The following is a 27,785-nucleotide window of genomic DNA, read 5'->3' as shown; positions in this document are numbered from 1 at the left end:
ACCTTCCTATGTTCCTAGTAGCAGCATAATCTTTCAAATTGTGCTATGCTAATTTAACACCTGCAGGGGAAGAGAAAACACTTGAGTCCAGGTCAGGGCAATGATTCCAACTATTAGAATCATAAAATCACTCCTCTGCATCACTGGATTTGGAATTAGGTTCTTGTTTGCTGGAGGTGCCGAAGCCACCAACTAGAGCACCTCACCCTCCTCTGTGCATTTGATAGTCATGGTTCCTAGTTTGCAAGTTACTCCATCCTGGGACAGCAGTAACTTGAGGACTAGGGCTCTGGGGAAGAGAGGGAAGGTTATATCTTCATAGGGCACATGTACATTGACTTTCCCTTGTTCACTGTTGCCCATGCCTGTGCGCCTTAAAGAGTGACAGGAACCCACTGGGTTCTATGGTGAACCCCTCCATGGGCACAGTAGTGCCAAAAAGCCCAGATCGTTCCCATAATTATGACCCTATTTTTCTTTTTTTTGTGAAATCTGTTTCAGCTTGTTCAGAGACTCCTGAAAATCTTGCCCTTTTAAAAGCTTGTCTAACAGCTATTTGCTTGCTTTATTTATAGTCACTTTCAGCGTGATGGCAATGCTTCTTCAGTAAGGGGTCTTTCATTCCTCTAAGCAACTCCTTTACAGTTGTTATTATTTCACAGATTAAATGCTACACTGGAAGCTATTGACAGTAAAGGTATTTAAGGCTAGCAACATCCATTCACCACTGTGGTAAGGGCTGATATAAAATAAAGCATTGCAACAAATGGGTATTTTTTGGCTTAAACAGATATTGGAGGATACTAACACTAAGGATTACATTGCATTGAATATTTAGAAGCTTCAGCCCTGCAAACAATAGTTCTTCATGTAGAGCTGATTATAAAACTGGTGGATTTTTAAATTTTATACAGCTATAGATTTCTGGATGCCTTATTCCCCCTGACTGCTGCAAGAGAAGATTGCAAGTTTCACAGCAAACATATTTGTTATTATTATTATTATTATTATTTATTTAAAGTTGATGCTTATTTTATCATTTTCCCATTCAGACCCAGACCCATGGGTCAGTGTCAGAGGCTGGATTACCAGGCACCTACCTATACCCATGCCTGAAGAGGGGACCCACTACCAATTTACTATACTTTTCACTGAATACACATTTTATTTCCACATGCTCAATTCTAAACTTGCATCCAACCTTCAAAGGACCACACACACACACACCCTCCTCCATCAGAATCATAATGGAATGGCTGTTGACAAAACAGGAAGGAAATCAAGAGTGGTCAAGTGCAACTATACAGATTACCCGATGGTACACAGAGACATCAAAATCTGGGCAGTATAAAATGCTCGGCTGCCCTTCAACAAAGAATAATTTTTCAGGCCCTCGCGGTGCAGCTCATGTAATAGATAGGACCTTAAACTTAAGCACACTAGATGCACCAGCCAATTTTTGACGCTCCCATGGGCCCATTCCCCAAAGGTATAAAACTCAATGAGAAGGAAATAAATTGAATAACAGAAGCCAGCTCAGGGAATCTAATATAGTTACTAAAGAAAATAAGAATGGCTGTCATTATCTGAAGAAGTCATTCTGTAATCTGTAACAACATTTTAGCAGTTCAGCTTGACATTCTTATAATCTTTAGTTGCCATTTTTTTACAAACCACACAAGCTTCTAGACCTTTTGAGGGCATAGAAAACCCAGAATCCAACAGGCGCTGACAAAGGTTTCTCAAATACACGCAAAATCTCTATTATGAACTACCACTATATCTCACCAGTAACAATTTTGTGGCTTGGCCACATTTTGTGGCCCATTTGCAGCACACAAAAATGTAGCTTTTCTCAATCCAAAATTATTCACGCTCATCCTCAATATGTTGCTTTCAATCTAGATCAGTTATTGATTCTGCTGGCCACAGTTGATTTTGCATATTTGATATGCAGTTTAAAACCCTTTCCTTGATCAGATTATCCATGTCCTTTCCTCCCTGCACGTGACCCAGGTGAATGAAGAAGGAAGTGGTGATGGTGATCTTGGTAAAAGGTAAAGGACCCCTGGATGGTTAAGTCCAGTCAAAGGCGAATACGGGGTTGCGGTGCTTATCTCACTTTAAGGCCAAGGGAGCCAGCATTTGTCCACAGACAGCTTTTTGGGTCATGTGGCCAGCATGACTAAACCGCTTCTGGTGTAACAGAACACCGTGATGGAAACCAGAGCACACAAAAAACGCTGTTTACCTTCCCACCAGTGCGGTACCTATTTATCTACTTGCACTTTGACGTGCTTTCGAACTGCTAGTTTGGCAGGAGATGGGACAAAGCAATGGGAGCTCACCCCGTCGCAGGGATTCGAACCACTGACCGTCTGATCGACAAGCCCAAGAGGCTCAGTGCTTTAGACCACAGCACCACCCGCATCCCTGTAATCTTGGTATACACCCACTCATAACATCATTGTGCAGGTGAGGATATACCCTTCCCAACATCCATTGCCAGGACCATCTATGTCTGTTTTCATCTATTTTCAGATAGACACAATGTGGGGTAATGCAGAAACAAACTGCAGTGTGTTTTTACTTTCAGAATGAAACCACTTTCTCAAGAAGACTGAAGAATTGTACCTGTCATACAAGTTCCCTGGAAAGAACAGTGTTCTAATAATACCACTCCTACCCACACATGAGGGTGAATTTGCCAAACCCCTTGTTGGTTTGACCCTGGGATGGAGCTGTTGGCGGCCAATGAGCTATTTGGAGAGGGGAGGAAGGCAGGTTTTACAAATTGGCTCCATTCCAAACTCTTCATTCTGCTTTTTTTCGTTTGAAGGAGGGGAGAACTATGTGCATTTGCTCTTTAAAGACCAAGGCAGAAACATTTGAGCACATGGTATGGCCTGTATTTCAAAAGCTGGTTTCTGTGGAGGTTTCAGCTGTACAGGACCTTGCTATAGACAGTGTCTGCTGGTTGTCTGGGACCTGTTCTTTCTCTTACTCCAGGCGTAAGTGCCTATTTCCCTGGATTGGGGCCTTCTCTGGCAGCTATATTTGTGTTTGTGTGTACGATTGTTTGTGTGTGATAGGAAAGGGGAACCTTCCATACCTGCAACCTTCCTTTGCAGTACAGCAAATGTAGGGACGTTAAAAGGGAAGATTCCCCCCACCTCCAATCCCACACCATCACTTTCAACATGGGAGTCCTCCTCAGTGGCGGAGCTTCATGCTCCAGCACCGGGGGCGGGTGGCGGGCGGAGAGCAGGCGGGGGACATGGCACGCCTGTGGGGGTGTGGCGCCCAGCATAGGTGGGTGGGGGCAGCCACGATGGTACCCCACTGGGATGGTGCTGCCGGAGGTGGTGCGCTCCCCTCGCACTCTTCTTCCTCTGCCAGTGGTCCTCCTCCTTCTGGTTAGTGAAGGGAAGGCATCAGGCCTGGGGCACAATACAGGTTGCATACTAACATTGCAATTTAATTTGCCACTTAATATTATTCTGGTTTTGTTTGTATGTTTGCCCCTGTGAAGTCCTTATTTAGGTTTGAATTTTCTGCACTGCAGGGTGGCTGCAGCTGATGTCACTGTTTTTGCTTAAACAGCCCTTGCCTCAATTGGCATTCTTATAACTTCATTTTGACACCGATCCCCTTTCTTGTTGCTCAGCATTACTCCTGTACCATTTGGCAAGTTCTTATTTAATATATGACAAGATAAGAATTCCTTCCAAGCCTCTGCTTCAGGGCCACAGGTGGCACCTGCAAAAGTGCCCAGGAGTGGGGAGGGAGACTAATCCTTCCCTCATTAAGGAACTTCCCTGCCTGGACTGTCTTGGTTTAGCTAGTTCTGTTTATTAGGCTGTTCTACAGATCTTTTGTTATATTTGAAAAAAACTTAAATCCCCCCCCCCCTTTTTGGCACCAAAGTATCATGACTTCTTTATGGGTGTATTGGCAAAGAACTTTTCCTGAAGAACAATGAGGACTTATGGCTGAAGCAAACTTTTTACCATTCTCTCATAGTTCAAAGTATTCCTTGTAATTTCGGAATCCTGTGTATCTTTGAAAAACTTTCATGTTGTTCATCATTGGTGCTAGTTAAATATAGATACTATTTGTATATATTTGAACCTCTATTTATTGTGCAGATGGTTGTGAAATCCCTGCAGTGTGCATCTTTATTAATAATGTATGTTTGGACACTGTGTCATAAATTATGCTTGCCCAACTCAAAGAGGGAAGAAGACAGAGGCCAGAAATAGGCAGCTTTTGTTGAGAGAGAGAGAGCGAGAGCGTGCTAAAGGCAATTTGGAAGAGGGATCACTGCATATTATGTGATGGTTATGACCTATAAAGCCCTATACGGCTTAGGTCCAAGCTATCTGAAAGACCATACTCCCTCTTACAAACTTGCCCAGACTCTGAGATCTTCAGAGAATGCCCTTTTCTTGGTCCTGCCACTCTCACAGGCCTGCTTGATGGGGATGCGCGAGAGGGTCTTCTCAATGGTGGCTGCTCCCAGACTCTGGAACTCCCTCCCCAGAGAAGCCAGACTGGCTCCCTCCTTGTTGTCCTTCCACCAGCAGGTGAAGACCTTGTTCCAACAGGGAACTGACTGCTTTTGATGAAAGGGCTTGTGCTGTGAGGTTTTTACTAATTCTCTGTATATTTTTAATATAGATGATAGATATAGCTAGATAGCTAAAGATAGTTTTAGTTCTATTAATGTTTAATTGTTTTTAAATTATTCCTCTATAGGTAGCTGCCTTGAGTCTCTGTCAAGGAAAAAGGCATGGTATAAATAAATACATATCAATCATATCATATTATATCCATCCCAATTTCACCTCTGCAATGAAATTTTCGATAAAAATTGAGGCATTGCAGAAATTGTTTTCTGCCTCCACCATCTGGCAGGGCTTAAATGCTTGCCACATGCCCACAAATGCTGCCTCCTCACATCTCAGAACCTTTTGCTAGGAGACCAAGTGGGCCTCCTTCACATTGCTGAAGGAAAAGGCCAGTCTTTCCTCCCCTGCCTGGGTGGAGCCTGCCCTGCATCGAACAGTTTGATCAGGGCCAACCCTGGGCAAAGGAAATATATATGCACACTATAACTGAAGTCTCTCTCAAACCATTTCCCATTCTCTTACTGACATTATCGTTTTACTTACTGACATTACTGATTGTTTCAAATACATTGTTTTGAATTGCTAATAGTTACTGTTGTTCATTTGTGGAAAAATAGCATGCAACTAAACATAATGACGATGATCTGTCTCCAGCCAAAATTTTGTGTTGAAGAAGTTGACATATAAACACATATATTAAAAGTACAACTTTCTGTTTTATAGCAAGTTAAACATAGTTAAATATGCATATCTGACTATACTGCTCTTGTTTACAACATTATATAGAATACTTCTTGCGTAGGCAACGAGTTCTGGGGAAATCAGAGCTTGCCAGTTAACTGGCCTTTCAGCTTAAAAGAAATTGGGCTGTGCAGTCGTAATGGTGACCTGGTTTCCATACTGTTTAAAGCCAACCAGCTTGTTGCACAGTGCTGTGTTTCTGAGAGAAAATTCTCAATTGTACGCAGAATGAAGTTGCTCACTAATGGAAAAACCTTCAGGCATTTGCACATTGCTTCTCAGCCACAAGACGTCAGCAAACTGAACATTTAAATACAGTGAGAACTGAGCCTAAACCAGAGCACATTCAGTGAAATACAGTATTTTGTGCCCTGCCAAAAGCAATTCCCTCTGCCTTCATGTCAGTGAATCTTGTGAAATGATTTGAAAAGTGAAGGCAGAAACACTGCACTCTCTCTGATTTGGCTTTACAGTATCATTCAGAGCACAGTTGGATTCACTGTGTGCTGATATGATACCATCCTGTTGCCTTTGTGGTCCCTGATCCACTGTGATCACCAGGATAAAAACCCAGTGGTAGTAAAAACAAACAAACCAACTCCCAGAGGATCCAGACTGAGAATATAAGCAGCTACAAACAACACATGAAAAAGGCAAGCAAAAGGGAGACTTTCTGGAAATCTTTTCCTTTTACAAATTGTCTCATTTTGCCCATAAATGTTACAGGTTGGATCCAGACTTAGCCGACTTGTCTCATTAATTTCAATCAATTAGGGAGACCGTGTAATGTAGGCCTGCACAATGTACATTACTGTAAGTTACCTCTATTCCAAACTCTGTTCAGAAAGTGGGAGGGGCTACTGCCAGCTGAGATGGCAAGTGAATGTGGGTCTTAGTTTTGGAGACTGGACCCAAGGTCACATGACCAAGTTGGTTTGGAACAGGTGTCTCTCCTTTTCTGCTGGCGTAAGTTTCACCGACTGAGGCTGGGTGAAGGGACTTAAGCCAGTGGTTTATGCTGGCACAGCCCCAGTTCAGCCAGGAAAGCCATGTTTTGCCAAATCAAAACTCTCTCACTCCAGCAGAAGCTAGGCTTGGACTGCGCTGTAGGTCTGGATTGAATCCAATAAATGTATCAAAAAATGTGTTATATCTTGTTTAGTGCAAACCACAAAGTGAAGTGAAACTTCAGTAGGTACTTAATATTCTCTGTGTTCAACCGACTGCAACAATTTCATTCAGTAGCTAACACAGTTTCTACCTTTGGTGGCCCCTTCCTATGCAAACTGACTTTGAAAGCAACCCTCCTCCAGCAGAGTCTCTGGGCTTGGATTCTGATGCCATCCAAATATAGCAGTTGCCAATTTAAAAGTTTTCAATGATACAAATACATTTTCATTTCCTTGCTAAATTTCTTGTACCCTCATGCTGCTTGTTCTCTTCTTTTCCAGTAACATTGCGAAGACTTTCTGGCACCTAACAATGGCATCCAACCACCCTCTAATTACGTTCTTGTAATGCCAAGCTGTGCCTTTATTTAATAATTACCAACCCTACAAATAACAGTTTTGTAGTACAATGTCTACCAAAGGACTAAAGTAGCATTTGTCTTAGTAGCAAATTACACTGTTGTGGCTGAAATCTAAGGAAATTTGCATTTCAAGTGTAAACCATTAAATGATGATTTGGACAAGGAGGATATATCAAATCATACATGTTACTCATCTAAGCTCCAGCAGCCCAACTTAGAGAGTAAGACGGTGGCAAGCCCCTGGCTTGATGGATTCAGTTTTCTGCTTCCCCAAGATTGCAGCCACCTCTTCTTACATTCTTCCTCCCCCCAGCCCCCTCCCCATTCTTTATTCTCTGTATCTTTTTTGTTCTCTCTTGTATGCATCTGTCAGACAGTAGGACCCAAACCAACGGCTTGATGTTACAAGAAAGGAGATTCTGATTAAACAATAACTTTCTGACAGTAAGAGACATTCGACAGTGGAAGGGACTCCCTCAGAAGGTGGTGGCCTCTCCTTCATTGGAGGTTTATAAGCAGAAACTGGATGGGCATCTGTCATGTATGATCTTGTTGAGATTCCTGCATTGCAGGGGGTTGGACTAGATCACTGTCAGGGTCCATTCCAACTCTGCAATTCTACAATTTTACGATTTTACAATTTTATGATTCCATGATTCTTAGATTCACATACTCTTTCACTCTCATTTCCTCTCAATATTTTACGCCTTTTCTATTTTTATACACCCTTTTCTTCTGATGGACATTACTTGAAGCAGGACTTAATGTGAGCCAAGGCTTCCCAGGGCACAGCTTCAGAATTTTATTGACTATCACAGCTCAGGCAGAAGGTGCACAGTGTGGCTGAGAGCCCATGCATGGTGCTTTCCCCTTCCTCTGTAAGTCATTGCAAGCATCCACTTCCTAGGGGAGGTTCCCAAGTCAGAAGCTGTGACTTCAGGTAAGCTTAAACCCTGCACCTTTTCATTTAGGCACTTGTAGATGATGGGGACACAGAGGTGGCAGGGCGTGTGTGGAGATTACATTGTACCTGTGAGAAAAGGCTCTCTTCAAACAGTGACATCCTCTCTGTTCCTCCAAGCTTTTATAAAATGTCTGCACCGTGGCTAAATTTGTACATTTGCTCCAAGGGCATAGCTGCTTTATTTCATTTTTCAAGAAAGCTAATGGCTTACCTCTCCTTGCCAGATGGGATTGACCGTGTTACACATGATCTTGGATCTCTTCTCCTGTCCATGGTGAGGAAGAGCTGGGAAGATGCTGTGCTTTCCAGGCTGGATTGAAATCTTTAGGTAAGGATCTGGATTGAAGAACATGCCTTTCTTCAGGCCAAAAGCTTGAAAATCTGCAGAAAGTTGAGTGGGATCCACTTCAATCATTAATCATTTTTAGCTTCCCCCCTTTGTAACCTCTTTGAAAAATTTTATCTAATTTTAATCTTGAGAACTGTATTCTCTGCCATCACGACACTCAAAGCAACAGACATAACCAGTGAGACAAGTCTCAGTGATTGCCATGGGAAATGTACACACCATACATTTAAAGCCCATTTCCCTCATCCCCAACAATCTTGGGAACTGTAGTTTGCCCCTCATAGAGCAACCATGGCCAGCATTCTTAACAAACTACAGTTCTCAGGATTCTTGTGAGTATGTGCTTCAAATACATGGTGTGTATGCATCCTTAGCTGCATGAAAATAGTTTAAAGACTATTGCTAAAGCCTGTAGCTGCATGTGTGATGGACAAAGGCCTTCTTATCGGCCAAGAAACATGGGGAGGGTAGGAGGCATTCAGAAACTGGTCAGAGAGTTACAAGGATGAATAAAATCATGCAAGGAACATGGAAGACATTTAGACCCAGTGTTTCTAGAGCTCCTTGGGCTCTGCAAATCTCCTTGCTCTGCCAGCTCACACAGTGAACAATCAGAATGCCCTAAATGTCAGTTTGCTATCTGTTCAGGAGATCAAGACACCACCGAGGAGTTTCCTGGCAAGCACTTTCCACTCCTATTTGTAATTCACTGCTAGCAGAATTTCCCGAGAAAATATGGATATATTTTCATCTCATCATAATGGCTTTGAAAAATGTGTTCACCAAGGCTACTGACTTCCAGAAGGCCTAATGTTTTTGTTAAAAATGAGTTCAGCACACTCTGGTTTTCCCAAGGCATTTCTTGGGTGCACATAAATTGAAGGAAAACCAAGAAAGCAGTTAACAGCCTCTGTATATATATTTTAAGTCAAACCTAATGACGAATGATATTAATACACCATATACCATGCATCATTTCTGATTGCTCATAAATCACTGCCCTCCCCACAACAAGTGGCACATATCAATCTGTTTGAAAATGTCAGGCAATTTCTCCGAAACAGATCAGTGGAGCATGGAACAAACAGAAGGCAAAGCAAGCATATTTTTCTGTACATTTTCTCAGTCATTCAAAAAACTAGAATAAAGTCCATAACAAAATGATGGAGTGGGCCATTTTGTGGAAGTAAAGCCATTAACAGCAGTGGAGTTTGGAGGCATCACTTGGAAGCAACTATATTTGTCTGGGAGATAACAAAAACACTTCCATAATACAAGTAGTTGCATATAACAGAATTGGGGCAGTAGCAGACACAGGATAATTGAGGCAAAGCAATATTTGAAGAAAGCCAGTATGCTACAGTGAATGGGGTTACGTTTCGATGCAAAGATGACCTTTGGAGGAGCCATAACACATAAGTCATGATTTCTCTGCACAATCCAGACGACAACTTAAGCGCAGATAGATAGTAAGGTGCCCTGAACCTATCAGGTACCATTCTGAATCAAGGGAGTTTAGTTATCGCTAGAAGAATGAAAGATAGGAGGCAAAAAGGATCTGAAGATGACAACATTGGAAAGAGAATGTGGGAGAATAACGGGATGGAGGATGTTGGCAAGGCAGGGTCTTTGAAAATGATCTCAAATGATAAATAGGTTCAAATGGGAGTGAGCAGTCCTTCAGTTGTTAAGAGTGTTATAGGTTAAAAGTGGCCCTTTGAATTATATCTGGAAAGAGAAGTTATTGGAAAATCTTTAACACTGGCATGATAGATTCTGATCAAAGAATCACGATCAAAAGTCTGGCTGCCATATTCTGAACCTGCTGTGAATGGTGTTACAATCATGGTGTTACCAGGTAACTGTGGCATTTAGTAATACCACCATGTGACAACATAGCTTGTGTTCTGTGCCTTTATCAAAATCTTAAGTTTGAGGCTATCCAGTTCAGTAAAATATGCCTCTGAGTGTAGGAAAATACAGCAATATCTTTCATCGGGTACATAGAAAGGTACAGTGGAAGTGTAGAAAGATGTTTGAGGGGACTGGAGTAAAATACGATAAAAGTTTTTAGTACAATATGGCATGGGATACAGGAAAGTATGGCACTGTGGCAAAACATGGTGGGGTATTTTTCCAAATCAAGCATGTGCCATACAGAATCTCTGCTGCCCCCAGAAAAGTGATAAGAAAATGCAACAGAAGAATTTAAAGTAATATGGCTTCACTTTTGCTAACGAGAGGCTCACAAGAAAGCCAGAGGAAGTCTACAGGGAAAACATTTGAAGCCATGGGTGAAAAAGCACAAGAAATTAATTTAGGAATGCGGTTGATTTTTTAAAAAAAGCATAGGTCACAAGAAAAAGATGAGAAAATATTAATTATTAACACACTGCTAGCAGGGATAAATTGTTAATTGTCTTCAAAGAGAATGCAATAGAAGAGAAGAGTAGTTAATTAATGTTCTGGTGGGCTTTGTATGCATAAACCAGTGACAGCCAGAGCAGCACAGTGGAAAGAATGCTAGGCTTAGAGCAGGGAGACTCAGGCTGAAGAACCCTCTCAGGTACAAAGCTCACTGGTTGATCTTCACTCTTTCAGCCCAGTAGTTATCAACCTGTCTTCCAGGAACACTGGAGTTCCTTAATAAGACAGTCAGGAATGGCAGGTAAGCTTCCTTGAAAGATTGCTTATCCCTCACCTCAGTTCAGATGTATAGGAGTGCTGTTTTTATGCTGGGGTGCATATTCAATTCATACAAGATTACAGTGTACCTATAAAGAATATACTCCATGTTTCTTGGAAGGCAAGTTGATGGCACAGAAGTTTAAAAAACCCACTGTTTTAGCCTAGCTTACCCAAAAGATTTACTGTGGCGATAAAGGAGCAGATCCATATACATTGCCCTGAACTTCTTGGTGGGAGGGTAGGATGCACATGTAATAAACAAACAAACAAATAAATCAGACTTAGAGTTGCTGGAAAAGTCAAGGCGATGGATATTATATAACATGACTTCTCTGAGCTCCGTAAACTGATCACTGGATACGATGACTTTTCAGGCTTAGTTAACTGCTTTAATAATTCCTCTGTGCTATTACAAAATCATTTAAGTAGCTGCCACATAGCTACCAATAACCTGAAGCCACCTTTAAACTCTCTGTTAAAAATAGATTTTTCTTAAACCTAACCTATTAGCCAGAGAAAGGAATGTATGCAGTTAGTTTATCATAGATGCTAGCTACAGATCGTGTGGTCTGTTGGATTCTCATAAGCAAATTCCTTTATGATTTGTTCTTATTACTTTCTAGGCATAGAAGACTGAATAAATTGATCTAGTTTAGATTAGACTGAGGAGAGCCAATAAAATGACTGTCAAGATCAAGAACCGGCAGAAGGTAGCAATTGGTAATGAAATCTACTAATGATGAAAAGTCAGTTGCAGATCAGTTGCACAAGGTACCTGAGAGTCCCAGGTTTGATAGTATGTATATGCTATTTGTGCCTCTTCCTAGCTCCTTCAAGGAGCATTATGTACTAATTAACAGGAAGAGGCTGGCCCATAGCTGAACAGGTGTCATGGAAAACCCAACAGCATTCACCTTTCCAGATCTCAGTAATGGACAGCTATTCCGATCTTGAATAAAAGACATAAAGCTGTGAAATTTTGAGGTTTGAAAGTTTTTCAGTAATTGTGATTTCTTTAGAATTCCAAAATATTGTTGAAATGTTCATGACTTTGATTTAATCAATGAATTTTGAAATTTGATCAACATGGAGACTTGGGAAATGGGAGATTGGCTTCAAATGTCCCCTCAGCCATGAAGCTCCCTGGAAGGCCTGAGGCAAGTTGCCATTTCTCACCCTAAACTACCTCAGAGTGATGTTGCAATGATAACATGCGGCAAGTCTCTCTGTATGGCCTGGCCTAATCTCATCGAAGCAAGGGCAGCGTAGGAACATGATAAATGCATTCAGGTCAAATGATTTGGGGTTGCTGAAACATTCTGTACAAAAGTGTATCAGAGCAAGGCATACCTGACAATGAAAAACTGATCAGTCTTCTGCTTCCCTGGCCCTGGACTGAATCTTCATTGGTGATGCTTTTAAAAATCTGCTGGAAGGAGAAAAATAGCAAGAGAGCTGGCATTAGTATTTTTGCTTTTCTTTTTAAAACAACAATGCTACCTAATAACTATTATTCCTATGGTTGCAATCAAGAACAAATCAATGACAAGCACTCATTCTGCATCTATTGATCAAAACACTTCTTTTGACAAGTTAATGCTATACCAGTAAAGGGGAAATAGAGGCTACTGGAGAACATCATCTCAGAGAAGGGGAAGATGAAGCAATGGATTACCGTAATCTTTTAAATGCCCATAAAAAGAGCGTTCTCTTATCCTACTGTTTGTAAACAGCACTTATTGCCGGGGGGTGGGGGGGGGGATAAGGCATTTGCCAGAATACGGTTGCTCATTGTTCGTTTTGGAAGTAACTGTTTGTGCTAACAAATGGAAATATGGGTTCCTGTTGTTGGTTTGCATCCGTCTGTCTCAGGAGGCAATGGAGGAGTGTGCCAGTGTCACACAGCATCTGCTTGTGGCTGTAGAGACCGATAAGGGAGAGACATGCTTTGTTGCATCTTGGACAGAGGAAGGTGTCTGGTGCTGCTGCTTCTCTCTGTCCTCCTCCCAGCAGTCATTCCTTCTCTGGTCACTGCTATGGATGCAAAACCTGACTGTCTGTCTCCATGCTCTATGGTTGTCTGCAAGGGATCCTCGCATGACAGGGTTGGTTTTGATGCTGCCAAGAGTTTTTCTTTTCTTTTCAACTATTTTGTGCCTTTATCCTTTTTATCTTGTGAACTGCCCCAAGATCTTCGGTTGAAGGGCAGTATATAAATTTATAATGATGATGATGTCACATTTGCAGACATCTCTGTAGCACAGAACTGGTCAGGTGTCTGAAATCAGCTCACTGCAGAGCATGTCCTTGGGAATCCTGCCATCTTGGGAATCCTGCCTGTTTAGGGATGTATTACAGTATTTTAATATTTTTTTGGAAGCCGCCCAGAGTGGCTGGGGAAGCCCAGCCAGATGGGCGGGGTATAAATAATAAATCATCATCATCATCATCATCTTCCATTATATGGACATGAGTATTCCCAGTGTAAACATGATGGGAATATGGGCTTGGGAGAGCACATTTTTGTCTGAGACTCTGTCCTGCCATGTGATGCCCAAAACTTCCTGATGCAGCGCATGTGCAAGGCGTTGAGATGTCACTCCTGGCAGCTGCAAGTTGCCCATGACTCACATCCATAAAGCTGTGTGTTCAGCATGCAAGCCTAGTAGACCTTCATATTGGTATTGGATGTTAGCATCACATTCTCTCATACTCTTTTGGAGAGATGAGCCATTGCCATAGCTGCCTTGCCAATATGCCTGTCCAGCTCAGTGTTGATGGAGAGGTTGCTGGTTATGGTGGAACCCAGGTAGACAAAATCATCTACCACCTCAAGTGTTTGGTCACCATTGCTGATATGTGGCATCCTGGCAACATGAAATACCTTTGCATGTACAACATCATAGAGCTGCACTTTCAGAGCTGTTTTTGAAAAAAGATGAAAACAGCAAGTTTGGCCGGGAAAATATGGAATCCAATACCCTCTGCTCCTGAGTAGTAGTGGCATTTTAGCTCTTTGAAAAGGAGGGCACACGCATATAGACTTAGCTGTTTGATCAGCAAAGGGAGGGTGCCTGCAGAGTGCCACTAGCCATTCAGAAATATTTACCCAGACTCCCTCTGTTACCAGTGGTGCCTCTCTGTGCCCACCAGTAATGATGCAGGGACCTTTTCATTCACCACTCAAATCATGGCAGCAAAGCACAATCTCAAGCCCAACACAACTTCAACAGTCTCCAAGTTGCCATTCTAGCAATCCTGGCTGGGTACAGCAGAGTGAGATTAGCATAGCAAACTGCTCACTAATCAAAGCAAACTGCTTTGCTTGATTCACATTAAGTTAGACCTTTTGCTGCTCTTTTAGTAGAGCTGCTTGTATGAGCAAGTTCCTTCCCTAAAATATCCAGCAAAGCACAATCAAGGCCAGAAAAATCAGCATTTTAACAAAATTGACCAGATGTTCCTCTGAAAGAGTTTCTAGGTAGTGAACAACTTGCAAAACCTGGTTAGTTGGTTTTGCTGAATTTTGCTCTTCAAGTACAGCCTTTTTCATTCTTTACATTTTAAATTAATACCAAGCTGTGGTCTGCTACACTGAAACACAACTTTGTTTACCCAAATTATTTTCAGGGTTATTCACCATTTAATCAGGGCTTGGATGAGAGGCTATACATCTTGGGTGAGATTCAACCTTGTGCTAAGGCAATCGTTCTGCCAGGTCAAGCATTTCTGTTTGCCAAATGAAACAGTGTCTCCTCTACTCCCCCTGCATCCTGTTCTGGGAGTTCTCCAAACTGCTCCCCCCCCCCCGAGCCAATTTGGGGGACTCAAGGAGTATGCAGGGGGAGGAGAGGGAGGAAAGCCCTGTTGCACGAGCAGTACTTGCTGCCCTAGCTCCTGCTAGTGCAACTATTTAGTTGAATCCAGCCCTTAGGGTGCAATCATATGCATACTTATCTAGAAATAGGGATGGAGGCATCTGTCAGTTTCAGTTCTCTCAGTTTCTCATTATTCCAATTTTAAATTCAGTTCTCAACATTTTGTAGTAACACACAATTTTTTAAAATCATGAAAATTCACCAGCATTTGGTATGAATTTCTCCTAACAAACACATTTTTTATGTGCTGTTTTGAACAATGCGGTTTTATATATTCTTTTCACTTTCCCCAAATATATGCATTTCTGTTGGAACTGTTTGTTTGTAGATCTGCATTGCAAAATTCAGGGAAAAATGTGAATTTTGAAGGCTAACTGTGTTTCAGTTTGCACATCATTTTGGAAAGTGGGAATTGGATGGATTCAGCTTTTAATCAGTACTGAATCAAACTTCTCTTCCATCCCTCCCTGGAAGTATGCTCCACCAAATGCAGTGGGGTTTACATCCGAGAGTGTGTGCTTAGGTTTGCACTGCTCATCTGTCCAGCCTAGAGCAATGAATAATTAAAGCTCAGATAACGCAACTTCCCTATATGAAAAAATCAAAACCTTACCTAACAGACCTGATATTAAGAGTATGTTTAAAGATAATAAAAAAATGTTTCCTTTCCAGTAAGCTTTCCCTGGTGCAAGCTCCATTCACTTCACTAGACTGAGAAACACTTTTAACTTAAATTGCCACGCTCCCTATGACTCATTTTTAGAAAGAGAAGTGTGCTGAGAGCCCCAAACATGAGGAAGCCAATGCTACATCTAGTTTGATCCAATGTCACCATACATTTGAAACCAAGACTAAAACAGTAGCACACTCCTGTAGGGCAGGGGAATAGATTTGGCATTTCCCCCTAAAGGGTATGTAGCTTTTATACAACACCCCTTTAAAAAACATTCTGTGCCTCAATGGAAAATCCAAGTACATGAAGAACAGATCATGCAGATGCCTACAGGTAAATAGCTGGAGGGAGGAAATACCCCAGAGAGGAAAAACCCAGATTGTTGCTAGACATTTGAACTTGTAAAATGGCTGTTGAGTGATGAGGTCATTACGCAGTAACCTATAAAATGAAATCCTGTTCAGATAATGGGCCTTCTAAGGCTGCAGGAAATGTACATTGGGGAGGATGGACAGCCCTTCTCTTCCTTCCTCATTTTAGCCCAAGAAGTGAGCTCACCTGTTTCTCAGCCCTTTAAAAGCCTTGTGACAATCAATCCCGTACCCTTATCATTTAGTAAGTCATTCATCTTGCCTTGATTTTCTCCCCAGCCATTAAAGTAGAACCATATTAAGATTTGTGGTGCTTTTGCAACTGACCAGTGCCGTCTAAACAAGGGCATTTGTTACCTGATGTGTGTAATGAGCTCAGAAGAGCCACTGAAGCATGGAAGTTTATGGATGTACTTTGCAATCACATATCTCTATATAATTTGTTAGATTACAGTGTTATTATGTACAAGCTATTAGTGCTTCTATTATATGGTCATAACAGGAGACATGATCTGAGCAGTACAACGGCTAAGAGATATCATGTGTGCATCAAAGCCATTAACAAACAAATGGCCTTTATAATGATATTCTCTATGCTCATAGGAACAAGTATGTGTGTGTGCGCATATATATATATATATATATATATACACCGGTGTACACACACACAGAGAGACCAGTTTCTTCTTTGTTATCTGCTTTGTATATTCCATTCCAAGTGCCACAGTTTTTGAGAGCACTTATGTATGCAGTTGAGATGTCATATTGAAATAAAAACTAACTCTCTGAGCTGGCATAAACCAATGTAGGACCTTGGTTGAACCTAGCAAAATCTGCATTCATCATTAAAAACTGTTTATGATTTTAAAAAGCCAATGATCCTGATTTAACCAGAATGTTTAGATGTAACATATTTGAAAAGGAAGTGATCTTATTTCAGAGGGGGTAGGGCGTCTCTTCCTCACCACCCACTGCCTTTCTGCAATGTGATTTTCGTGCCCCAGGTTCATTCAGCTGTGAGTGGCACTAAAATAATGTGGTGGAGGAGCTCCCAGTGTGAACAGAATCCACTGCATGAGACCTCATCATACAGAGTCCTGATCCATGTGATTCTTCGCTCTTAAAAGCAAACACTTTGTTCCTCTTTGAAAGGTGTTGCAACCTCACAGCTAGAACTGAAAACAAAGTAGGGGGTCTTAAGACAAAGTCAAAAGGCAACACAAAGTTACTTGATGAGCACTGTAAAGAAGCAAGCATAACTTACAGGAGCTGCGTTATTCTTCACTGTCACACTGGGGGTTGTTGCACGCAGTGCCCCACTCACTCCATGGTAGTATTTGAAGCAGATCTTTGTTTCAGCTAAAAGAAAAAGTCATCTTGGATTAACAACAAGTAGCTATTGGTCTTCATCTATTAGGTATAGTCAATCATAGGGCAGAAAATTTCATTCTGAGATTGCACTGCTTCTCCTTGCCATAAAATGAGAGAATTCTTCTGGACCTTGTGCAATTTTTGCTTAGAAACTAGTGCATGTGACACAGACTGCCAAAAAATGCCCACCCCACCAAACATCCACATTATTGTCAGGATCCATTTATTCCATGAACTATTGCTTCTCATAATCATTTTCCTTCTTTTTTTGTTCATATACAGGTGAAACTCAGAAAATTAGAATATTGTGGAAGAGTTCATTTATTTCAGTAATGCAACTTAAAAGGTGAAACTAATATATGAGATAGACTCATGATATGCAAAGCGAGATATGTCAAGTCTTTATTTGTTATAATTGTGATGTTTATGGCGTACAGCTGATGAAAACCCCAAATTAACAATCTCAGAAAATTAGAATGTTAAATGAAATCACCAAAACAAGGACTGCAAATAGAGCAATATTGGACCTCTGAGAAGTAGAAGCATGCATATGTACTCAGTACTTGGTTTGGGCCCCTTTTGCATCAATTACTGCCTCAATGTGGCATGGCATGGATGCTATCAGCTTGTGGCACTGCTGAGGTGTTATGGAAGACCAGGAAACTTCAATAGCAGCCTTCAGCTCTTCTGCATCAGAAATCTCTTTTCTGATGAGAGCAGCTTTTGCATCTCACTTGGAAACGAAGGACCCAGAGTCTGGAGGAAGAATGGGGAGGCACACAATGCCAGATGCTTGAAGTCCAGTGTGAAGTTTCCACAGTCTGTGTTGATTTGGGGAGCCATGTCATCAGCTGGTGTTGGTCCACTGTGCTTCATTAAGTCCAGGGTCAACGCAGCCATCTACCAAGAGATTTTGGAGCACTTCATGCTTCCTTCCGCAGACGAGCTTTATGGGGATGCTGATTTCATTTTCCAGCAGGACTTTGGCACCTGCCCACACTGCCAAAAGTACCAAAACCTGGTTCAATGCCCATGGGATTACTGTGCTTGATTGGCCACCAAACCCACCTGACCTGAACCCCGTATAGAATCTATGGGGCATTGCCAAGAGAAAGATGAGAGACATGAGACTGAGCAATGTAGAAGAGCTGAAGGCTGCTATTGAAGCTTCCTGGTCTTCCATAACACCTCAGCAGTGCCACAGGCTGATAGCATCCATGCCACGCTGCATTGAGGCAGTAATTGATGTAAAAGGGGCCCAAACCAAGTACTGAGTACATATGCATGCTTCTACTTCTCAGAGGTCCAATATTGCTCTATTTGCAGTCCTTGTTTTGCTGATTTCATTTAATATTCTAATTTTCTGAGATTGTTAATTTGGGGTTTTCATCAGCTGTACACCAGAAACATCACAATTGTAACAAATAAAGGCTTGACATATCTCGCTTTGCATGTCATGAGTCTATCTCATATATTAGTTTCACCTTTTAAGTTGCATTACTGAAATAAATGAACTTTTCCACAATATTCTAATTTTTCGAGTTTCACCTGTATTTATCAGCCTAATTTGCCCACAAATTTGACATTGCACATTCAGGTGTTGAAGACATAACATCATGGACAAAATAATGTGTGCCATCACAGCCAATAGGCTTAAATGGTTGTAACTTAGTGGTGAAAATTAGTTCAAAGTGAGAGGCACTTTTCAATGCAGTTGAGAAAGAACACAAGGATGAAGTAAGAAGTTTAGGCTCAGCCCTATTGAAACAGCAGTCAAACAGTGGCTGTTAAGGTACAGCACTCTCAATCCTACTGTGAGCAGGACTTCTACATGTCTATTCTGGAATGCAGTCAAGTTGGGTGATCACAGCAGCTGAACTGCAAGCTCAGATTGAATTTTTATTCAGCAATTTTCTCTGCAGGAATTTTAACAGCTCAGCAGCAAAACCTTTTACTCATTTGCCATGTATCATAAAAGTCTGATGATATCAAAATAACTGCATCACAAACAATAAAGGGATGAGACTGATCTCTCTAAATTACTGAGTTTTTACTTGCACTCTTTCTACCTGAACAGTAATACGGAACACCAGGAATGGAATAAAGTTTGAAAATACCCCTCTCTACAGGCTCAAATAAATCCCTTTAGGATGTAATCATACACACTTATCTCAGTTCCAATGAACTCAGTGGGGCTTACTTCTGAGTAGACGTGGATAGGATTGCATTGTTAATTGCTTGCATAACCACCAGATGCCTTGAAGACAAATAATCTAAACTTTTCAATTTCCTGGTGCTGCCTTTAGTAGGCAATATGCTGCTGTATATCACTAAGGCGTACATTGTAATCTGCTAGTAACAGCAGACATTGTGATTTTCAAATTGTATTCCAAGGAATTTATTGGAAGCTGATCAGGGAGCTCCTCAATGCAAAGATTAGGAATAGTGGACAAGCTTCCCTGAAAGTCCACCTGTTCTCCACTACTGATCTTCCCCCTGCAATCCACTGCTGCAATGGAGCTTTTCCATGCCAGGTTCCAGGATGCATCCTTAGCTGATTTAGGGTAACTGGGAGGTCCCAAATACAGAGTGTCTGTCCTAAACATGCTGCACAATTTTCTGCAGCATGAAGGGTTCCACTATGGATGCTCAGGGGTGCCTAAGCAATCACATTCATATGAATCTGAACACAGAAAATTTGAAACATGCTGTGTTAAGGCATGCTTAGTTAGCCTTTTCTTTTTACCATTTTGATACTGGTTTTAGTTTTCACTTTGGACTTTTAAAAAGCTATCTGCAAGGCAGGAGATTGCTACAAGACCCCAGATTATGTCTGGTTTCTATCTTTTTGGGAGAGAACTCTGACCTTCTGTTTAAACCCATGATTAAAATTTTATTGATTGTGACCTGGCTGACAATCAGCCAGAGTTGGAAGGATGCTTTGACGTATGGTTTATGAAAGCTTTGCACTTCATTTGAAAAAACTGGCTCACAAACTCAAAGTCACCAGTGGCAAATAGGCACCAGAAGACTTCACTGCTATTTAGTGTTCCTTCATGATGTATAGGCGGTGACCATTTCATGTGCATTTGATAAGTGCATGGCTGCCAACACTGGCGCCATTTTCAACTGTGGAAGAGGGTGGAATGGGGTGGGGCAGGCTTATGCACAAAATGACCTGGAACATCATTTATTCTGTTATCACCAGGTTGGGTGCACATATCTCCTCACCGACAGCACCTGAGTAAGTTTAGCACTTGCGGGATAAGAGAAAATCTCCCATTACAGATTAGTAATCATTTAAAGAACAGGAAGAATAAATATATGGTTTTGACAATGGAAAGATATAACAAATGAATCACTATTGGGAGTCATTTATTTTTAATAAACATATTTATTTTCAAGAATACAGAGTATATAAAGAAATAAGAATTGGTAAACTTCCAATTTTTTCTCCTGTCCCTTTAAACTGTCCTGTGCTTTTTAACTTGTTCATAATTGACTTGCAGTTCGGGCAGAGCAGTGAGCTGCCCAAGCTTACGGATGACAAAAGTGGTAAGAGTAAACAAAGATCTCTGCAACCTTTGCTAATGGGCATGATGTGGTTAATGGGTTCCAACATAAATTAGTAAAAAGTGATACACATTGGAGCAGGTAAGCCTGCCTTCACAAAAATGCTTATGGAATCTGAACTGGTGAACTGGGATCATGGGGTCATGGTGATGGAAATGTTGACCCAGTGCATGACAGAAATCCCATGTTACAGATCATCAGTAAAAGGTTTGAACCCTGCCGGCATCACAGTGTTGTTGTTATACAAATCTATGTTGAGCTCACACTTGGAATACTTGTGTACAGTTCAAGTTGCCATGTCACAAAAAGGATTCAGTCGTGCCCTCTGGATACGTAAACTTCAGAAGTGCTCAATCATGTCGCACGCATGCGCAGAAGGGGTCCTCCGGTTGCGAATTCCTTGGGATGCGGCCGGACCTCCGGAACAGATCCCGTTCGCAACCGGAGGTACCACTGTATTGCAGAGCTGGAAAAGGTTCAGAAAAGGACAACAAAAATGTTCATGGGGCTGGACAGCTCATCAATGAGGAACAGTTTTTAGTTTAGAAAAAGGGAGGGCAACATGAATACACACAGACCTGCTGAAGTTCTCTCTGTGCCCAAAGAATATATCTCCTAACAAAGCTAATATTAATTTAGCCCTGTGGATTCATTTTTGTGCACAGTCTTCTCTGACTTAAAAAGTAAATGTTGCCCCAAAATAAACTTTACAGCATGACCCTATGCACATTTACTAGGAAGCAAGTGCACTTAGGATTTCAGCCTTATTCTAAAGGTTCCTGCATGACACTGCTTTTCTAGATTTTGTCAGGAGAGCCAGGTTAATCCAACATAACAAAGTGTTCATGGTAAACATGGAAGACCTCTCTTCAAATAAGTGATTTCAAGTTCAAAGATGTGTATAGCTAAAACAGCAGCTCTCTTTCCACTGTGACAAATTTCTTTTGAAACCAAAGGGACCTTCAAAAAGCATTTTGAGATATAGCAGATGACTCTGCTGTAAAATCAAATAACTAAAGTAAAAAGTCCTGCAGGCACACATAAGCCCTTGAGCAAACCTCAGGAAGCCCTTTGGGTCCTGGCCACTGTGAGGTAGGATTTTGCTAATCCTCCCTCTTGCCCTTCTACTGTGAGAATGAATAACTTAAGGGCCTAGATCCAAAGAGCCACCTTAGGCAAGCCCAAGAGCCTGTGGGTGCCACATACTTTGAAGTATAGGCTCTTGCACTAGACTTCAGAAATAGAAATCCAGCTCCCATTAGGCATGAATAACTAGTGGCATATTTTTTTGATCCTGGCATAATACTGTAAAGTGCTAATGAGGTGCTACAGAAATAACAAATAAAGTGTACACATTTGAAGAGACATTTGAATACTGATAAAAAGATAAGACTTATAAAGAAAGTGTGTAAACATCTTCTGTTCAAACAAGCAGCCAGAAAATCCAGACAAAACTCAAAAGAGAGGCTTCAGATAGGGAAAATAAACAAAACCGAAGCCTACATGAAATTTCACAGAAGATGGCCATATTCCTGCTTTACTGGGGATTGAACTAGATGACCTGCAGTTCTATAATTCTACTCTTATAAAACAGCAGGGGTTTGATTTAAGCCTGGAACGAGACAATCCGCTAAGTTATCCTGTGATAATGGGTGCACTAAATTAATCAAGGGAACTATATGCAGTTAAAAACATTGTTGGTTAGAAACTTCTGGAATGCAAGTACGGACTAATGTATGTTTTTGTTCATTCAGAGTGCCCTATTTATAGGTCCCAAATAAATGTTGGCTACTATAAGGGTTTGGACAAAGGAATCCATACCTGAATCTAGACACAGCAAGTATGTTCTCTGGCTCAGGTTCCCTAAGCCTGAGCAGGAACCTGAAGAAGAGGAAGCAGAAATTACTGCTCTGCTAGCCAAGCAAAACTCAGGACGAGGATCCTAGTATTTCATATCAGGCTTGGCCAATCAAGTGGCTTCAAACTGTCAAACACTCATAGTTGTCAGTTCTCCTTTGCGTGCCACACTATTGTGGCTCACCAAACTTGATCCCAGCCTCCATTCCTGAAGTCTTTGGTTCAAACCCCAGAGTAGCTTAATTCCTCGTGGAAAATTTATGGCTGCCATTTTTCTCTTGGCAGTAAGAGTTCACTAGATCAGGTAACCAAGGTCATTTTCTCTTTTCCATTAGTGCTGACAGAAGTTGTGTTAGCAAATCCATCCAGCTCCCTAGAGATGATGTAATGTCAAAGCACTTGTGTGTATATCAGTTATCATGCCAACCCAACAATTTCTAAAATATCAAGAGGATATCAGGTCATTTTACAACCTGCAATGCATTTAGTATTGCAAAAAGAATAAGGAAAAAAGAAGGGAATCTGTGTGTGAAAGAAGTTTTGTTGGCACTTTAATACTGCTTTCCCTGGGATATTTCAGCTTCATATTTCAGGCTCAATGCAAATCTGGCTTCTTCTTCTTTTTTTACTACTGAAACTGTATCGTACATGGATGGTGGCACAATGACGACCCATTCCTGTGCAAATCTGAATATCTTCCTTTTTGCCAGTGCTGTTCTTTGCTAGATATAAGCAAAACAGGAAGTCCATATGTGGACACAATGGCTGATCTCTAGCTACAATATGTAAAATGATTCACTGGGGATCTTCTTCCATGGCACTAGGTAAAAAATTCCCACATTCAGGTAAAATCAGTTCCTAGAACTATTCATATACAGTAGTACCTTGGTTCTCAAACTTAATCTGTTCCGGAAGTCCATTCCAAAACCAAAGCATTTCAAAACCAAGGCACACTTTCCCATAGAAAGTAATGCCAAATGGATTAATCCATCCCAGACTTTTAAAACAACCCCTAAAACAGCAATTTAACATGACAACATAACACCCTCCCATCAGATGTCAAAGAGATAAACAACTACCTGACATTCAGAATACATCTTAAGGCAGCCCTGTTCAGGGAAGTTTTCAACGTGTGATATTTTACTGTATTTTTGGTTTCTATGGAAGCCGCCCAGAGTGGCTGGGGAGGCCCAGCCAGATGGGCGGGGTATAAATAATAAATTTGTTGTTGTTGTTGTTGTTGTTGTTGTTAATTTTACTCTCTAACAAGACCACTGATCCATAAAATGAAAACAATAATCAATGTACTGTACTATAAAATAAATAAGACAGTATTGCAGATGATGAAAATTAAAATTACTGTATTTTTCGCTCCAAAAGACGCACCAGACCATAAGGCGCACCTAGTTTTGGGAGGAGGAAAACAAGAAAAAATTATTCTGAATCCCAGAAGCCAGAACAGCAAGAGGGATCTGGCTTCTGGGATACCATGTGGCTGTTCTGGCTTCTGGGATAACCGCTCCAAGCCTCTTCAGGGCAGCGGGATGAAGGCTCCCCCTGCCCAAAGAGGTTGCGCAGGGCTAAAGCAGAAGCCAGGACAGACGCGTCGCTGAAGGAGCGCTGCGCAGTTCTCCCTCTCTGCGCAGCGCCATTCACTCACATTTCCCCTTACTTTTTAAGAGGAAAAGAGTGTGTCTTATGGAGCAAAAAATACGGTAATTTTTTTCTTTCTTACTTGCTTTGATGATAGTCATTGTTTGGAGGGAGGACTCTTATCCATTTCCGCAGTCTCACAATCAATCAATCAATCAATCAATCAGCTGAACTGGGTTCCACACAGTCACAAAAACAAATTACCGGAAAAGCCTCACAACCAAAAGCGCAAAATAGCAAAACCAAAAGCGCCAAATACAGTGGTACCTTGGTTCTCAAACTTAATCCGTTCCGGAAGTCCATTTGACTTCCGAAATGTTTGAAAACCAAGGCACGGCTTCTGATTGGTGCAGGTGCCCAGGAAACAATAGCTGACAGCCGCATTGGATGTTTGGCTTTGAAAAATGTTTGAAAACCGGAAAACTTACTTCCGGGTTTTCAGCATTTGGGAACCAAAGTACCAGTGTACTACCCCTTTTTCTTTTAGCTCTCTTCTTCAAGATAAATATCCTTTCACTCAGAATTTCACTTGCTCTTTATAATCCTTTCTGCTCTTCAAGGTTAGCTTGGCTTTAGAAGCTTAACTTTCCCTAGAAGGGGTGGATTTATTATCTTCAATATAAAAAGCAGCAATGCCAAGATTAAGCCAGTTTCCCATCCTGGATTATCAAATCCTCTCAAACTTCTATTCATGGAACAGCTAAAACTGATTTTATCTGAAAACATACCCCACATATTTACTGTTGAGTGTTTCCCTACAAATCTGTTAAGGAAGGTTTGATGAACAGTGGAGAGTATCAAAATAAGGTTGAAATTTACTTTATGGCATTGCCTGCTCAATTACGAAACAAGTTGATTCATCCTTAGCTACTCATTTCCTTGCAAATAATGTAAAGATGAAATATAACCACAAAAAGTTGCTTTATAACCAATTTTGTCAAACAAGGAAATTAAGCTACATTTGCATATATTAGCAAACACTGATTGGTCAAATGGTTTTAAAAAACTGAAGACAGGAAAACCATTGGGAAGTAATTTGTGTATCTGTGCAAACAGGGAATTAAATTGAAAAGAAAAATCGCTGCATTTTGGCTTGATTACTGCCCAATATAGAGGCCCCATAAATTAAATCAGCACTGTACTCAACCTTGTGATAATACAGTATGATCAGATTACTGTTTCACATTCCTTAATTACAGTGGACACTGACACTGATCACTACTGTGTGATTAAATTACTTCTTTCTTTCCATTTAGCCCTTATCTGACTGCTCATCATTTTCTTAGGATATATCAGAGCTAAGATTTATTCAGATCTAAAGGACCATGTGTGGAACTCCACCTGGAGTTCACTTCAGAGGCCAGTCTTAATTTGGCTCCAGGCATAATCTTTTACTCCTGTGTATTGATACTAGAAGAATGATGTATTTTATTGATTAGCATATTGGATAGATTTCTCAGGATAGGTGGGTAGCTTTGGACTTGATGAATCATATCAAAAGCCACATTCACTAAATTCAACACTAAGCAATCTCAGATAATAAAATTTAAACATATACACAAAAATGAGGCCAGCTCTATTAATCACTGAATATTTATCCCACATTCAGAATCAATATGCATGCATTTCTTTTATGTCAACTACACATCTTATGGTATTTTTAGCCTAATATTTCCATGGCAACAGGGAATGCTCCATTTGAGAAGACAGATGTTTCAGAGCTGTGTAGCTGGGGAATTCAAATGAGAGGTCTAAGCAGTTTTTCAGAACTTACTGCATCTTCCAGTCTTTTATCATAGAGTCATTTGTTGACTCTTATAGCTTCTGATTAAATCTGATTGCATTGGAGTGGGGGGAAAGCCACCAATATTACGTTTTTTTTGTTCAGATAAATACTCTTGTGGCAATAACAATAATGAATTATTAGAATTATCTGAATCTAACTTGTGAGAACATAAATGCTCTGATTTCCCTATTGAGTATCAGTAGTACAAAATACCTCATCTTAGTTTTGCGAACAGTTCACTTGTTTTGGACAATCTCTATCAGGATGCAAAATCAGACTTGTCTCAAGTCATCTTACTTCAGGGTTCTCAAGCACTCAAGGGATGAAAAAACACTTAGGACGGATCCTAGGGTTTGGTAGTAAAATGGCTAAAGCACACCTTGGGTTTTTTCCATTTTAGATGCAAAATAGAGAAGAGAATCAAGAGCCTTTAGTTGTTAGCTCTGAAAAGAACTATATTTATATTAATAAATAATATGCAATGCATGGGTTGCTCCTTTCTTGCTGCAAAAATATGTACCCTGTTCTTCATTATAGTTATAAGTGTCTGGTGATAAAAATGGTCTCTGTGTAAATGTTTATTTATGGTGTCATGTTCTTGGGTTTGTTTTTTTTTAAAGGAGCAATCAAACTGTTTAATTATCATGCATTTTCAGCATAATATGAAATAAACAGTGGCTTAAGAAAGCAGAAATGCCTCATGCTGCAGGGGCAGGGAGGAAAGCAAATGTTAAAAAAAAACAACCCAACAATTTGAGTTACGCAACCTCGCACTGCGCTGAGTGGTGGAGCTCGGTGGTAGAGCTAACATTTTGCATACTGAGGGTCATTCCCTGACATCTTGAGGTAGGACTGGGAAGTACCCCTGCCACAAACTCTGGAGAGCTGCTACCAGTCCATGAAGATAATTACTTAGCTAGATGGACTAAGTGATGGTAGACGGTGGGTCTCAAACCCTCAGTGACTTAGGGACTTCCCCTGCATGTGAAGATAGGCTCAAGTGGATTGAACGGATGGGACCAATAGTGGGTCCAACATCAAGAAGGTGGTTTCAGCATGTGCTGTAGAGGGAAGTGAGGGGCAGATGGGGCTCATCAACCTGGAAAGGTAGCCCACCTAGGAGAAGGAAAACTCTGATCTTAAACCTCTGCTGCCTTGTGGGATATCTTTGGGATAAGAAAAGACTAAGGAGTAAACCCTACACAAATGGCGCCTGGTACACCTCCTTCTGGCTACTGCTGCAATGAAGCTGATGCCAAACATTTTGCTCTGCTTTCCTTTGGACTGCATTAGCAAGGCCAAGAGTGGGATCTTGTTGTCTGGACAGCTCAGGACCTCCATACGCACTGACCAGGCTTGTGCTCCGGGGAGATCATTTCAGCGCTGCTAATGAAGCAATTTGACTTCACCCCTGGAGGTGCTGTCCATTGTGAGACAGATGGATGCCAATGACAAGATGGACCAATGGTCTGACTTGGTATAAGACAGTGTCCTATTATCACTTGCTTACTCAACATTTGGTGGCTAGCAGTTGAAAAGGAGAGGTAGACTTACATTTTTTATGTGAGTTATGCACAGTGAAAATTTGGTATGTAACCTTAGTGCAGTGATGATCCATTAACACAAACCAACACTTGGTACTGGAGCTCATCTGCGTTGGTCTGCCCTATGTGAACTGGCCTTTGTGGTCTTTGAAATTAGCCTGGTTAACCATAGCAG

At 41.1% G+C, this 27,785-nt stretch overlaps 1 protein-coding gene across 1 annotated transcript in view; it reads right to left on the bottom strand.

Annotated features, from left to right (window-relative positions):
• HECW1 (HECT, C2 and WW domain containing E3 ubiquitin protein ligase 1) overlaps positions 1-27,785 on the bottom strand; it is a 198,737-nt gene that overhangs the window by 69,750 nt on the left and 101,202 nt on the right. The window contains 3 exon segments of the mRNA XM_080976081.1: positions 8,079-8,248; positions 12,255-12,333; positions 17,091-17,185. Coding sequence (XP_080832207.1) covers positions 8,079-8,248; positions 12,255-12,333; positions 17,091-17,185 — 344 coding nt within the window.

Source organism: Podarcis pityusensis (assembly GCF_964106645.2).
Source record: "Podarcis pityusensis genome assembly, chromosome: 12".
Lineage (NCBI taxonomy): Eukaryota > Metazoa > Chordata > Lepidosauria > Squamata > Lacertidae > Podarcis > Podarcis pityusensis.
Note: the sequence above shows the minus strand (reverse complement) of the source record. Positions and strands in the feature narration are given on the sequence as shown.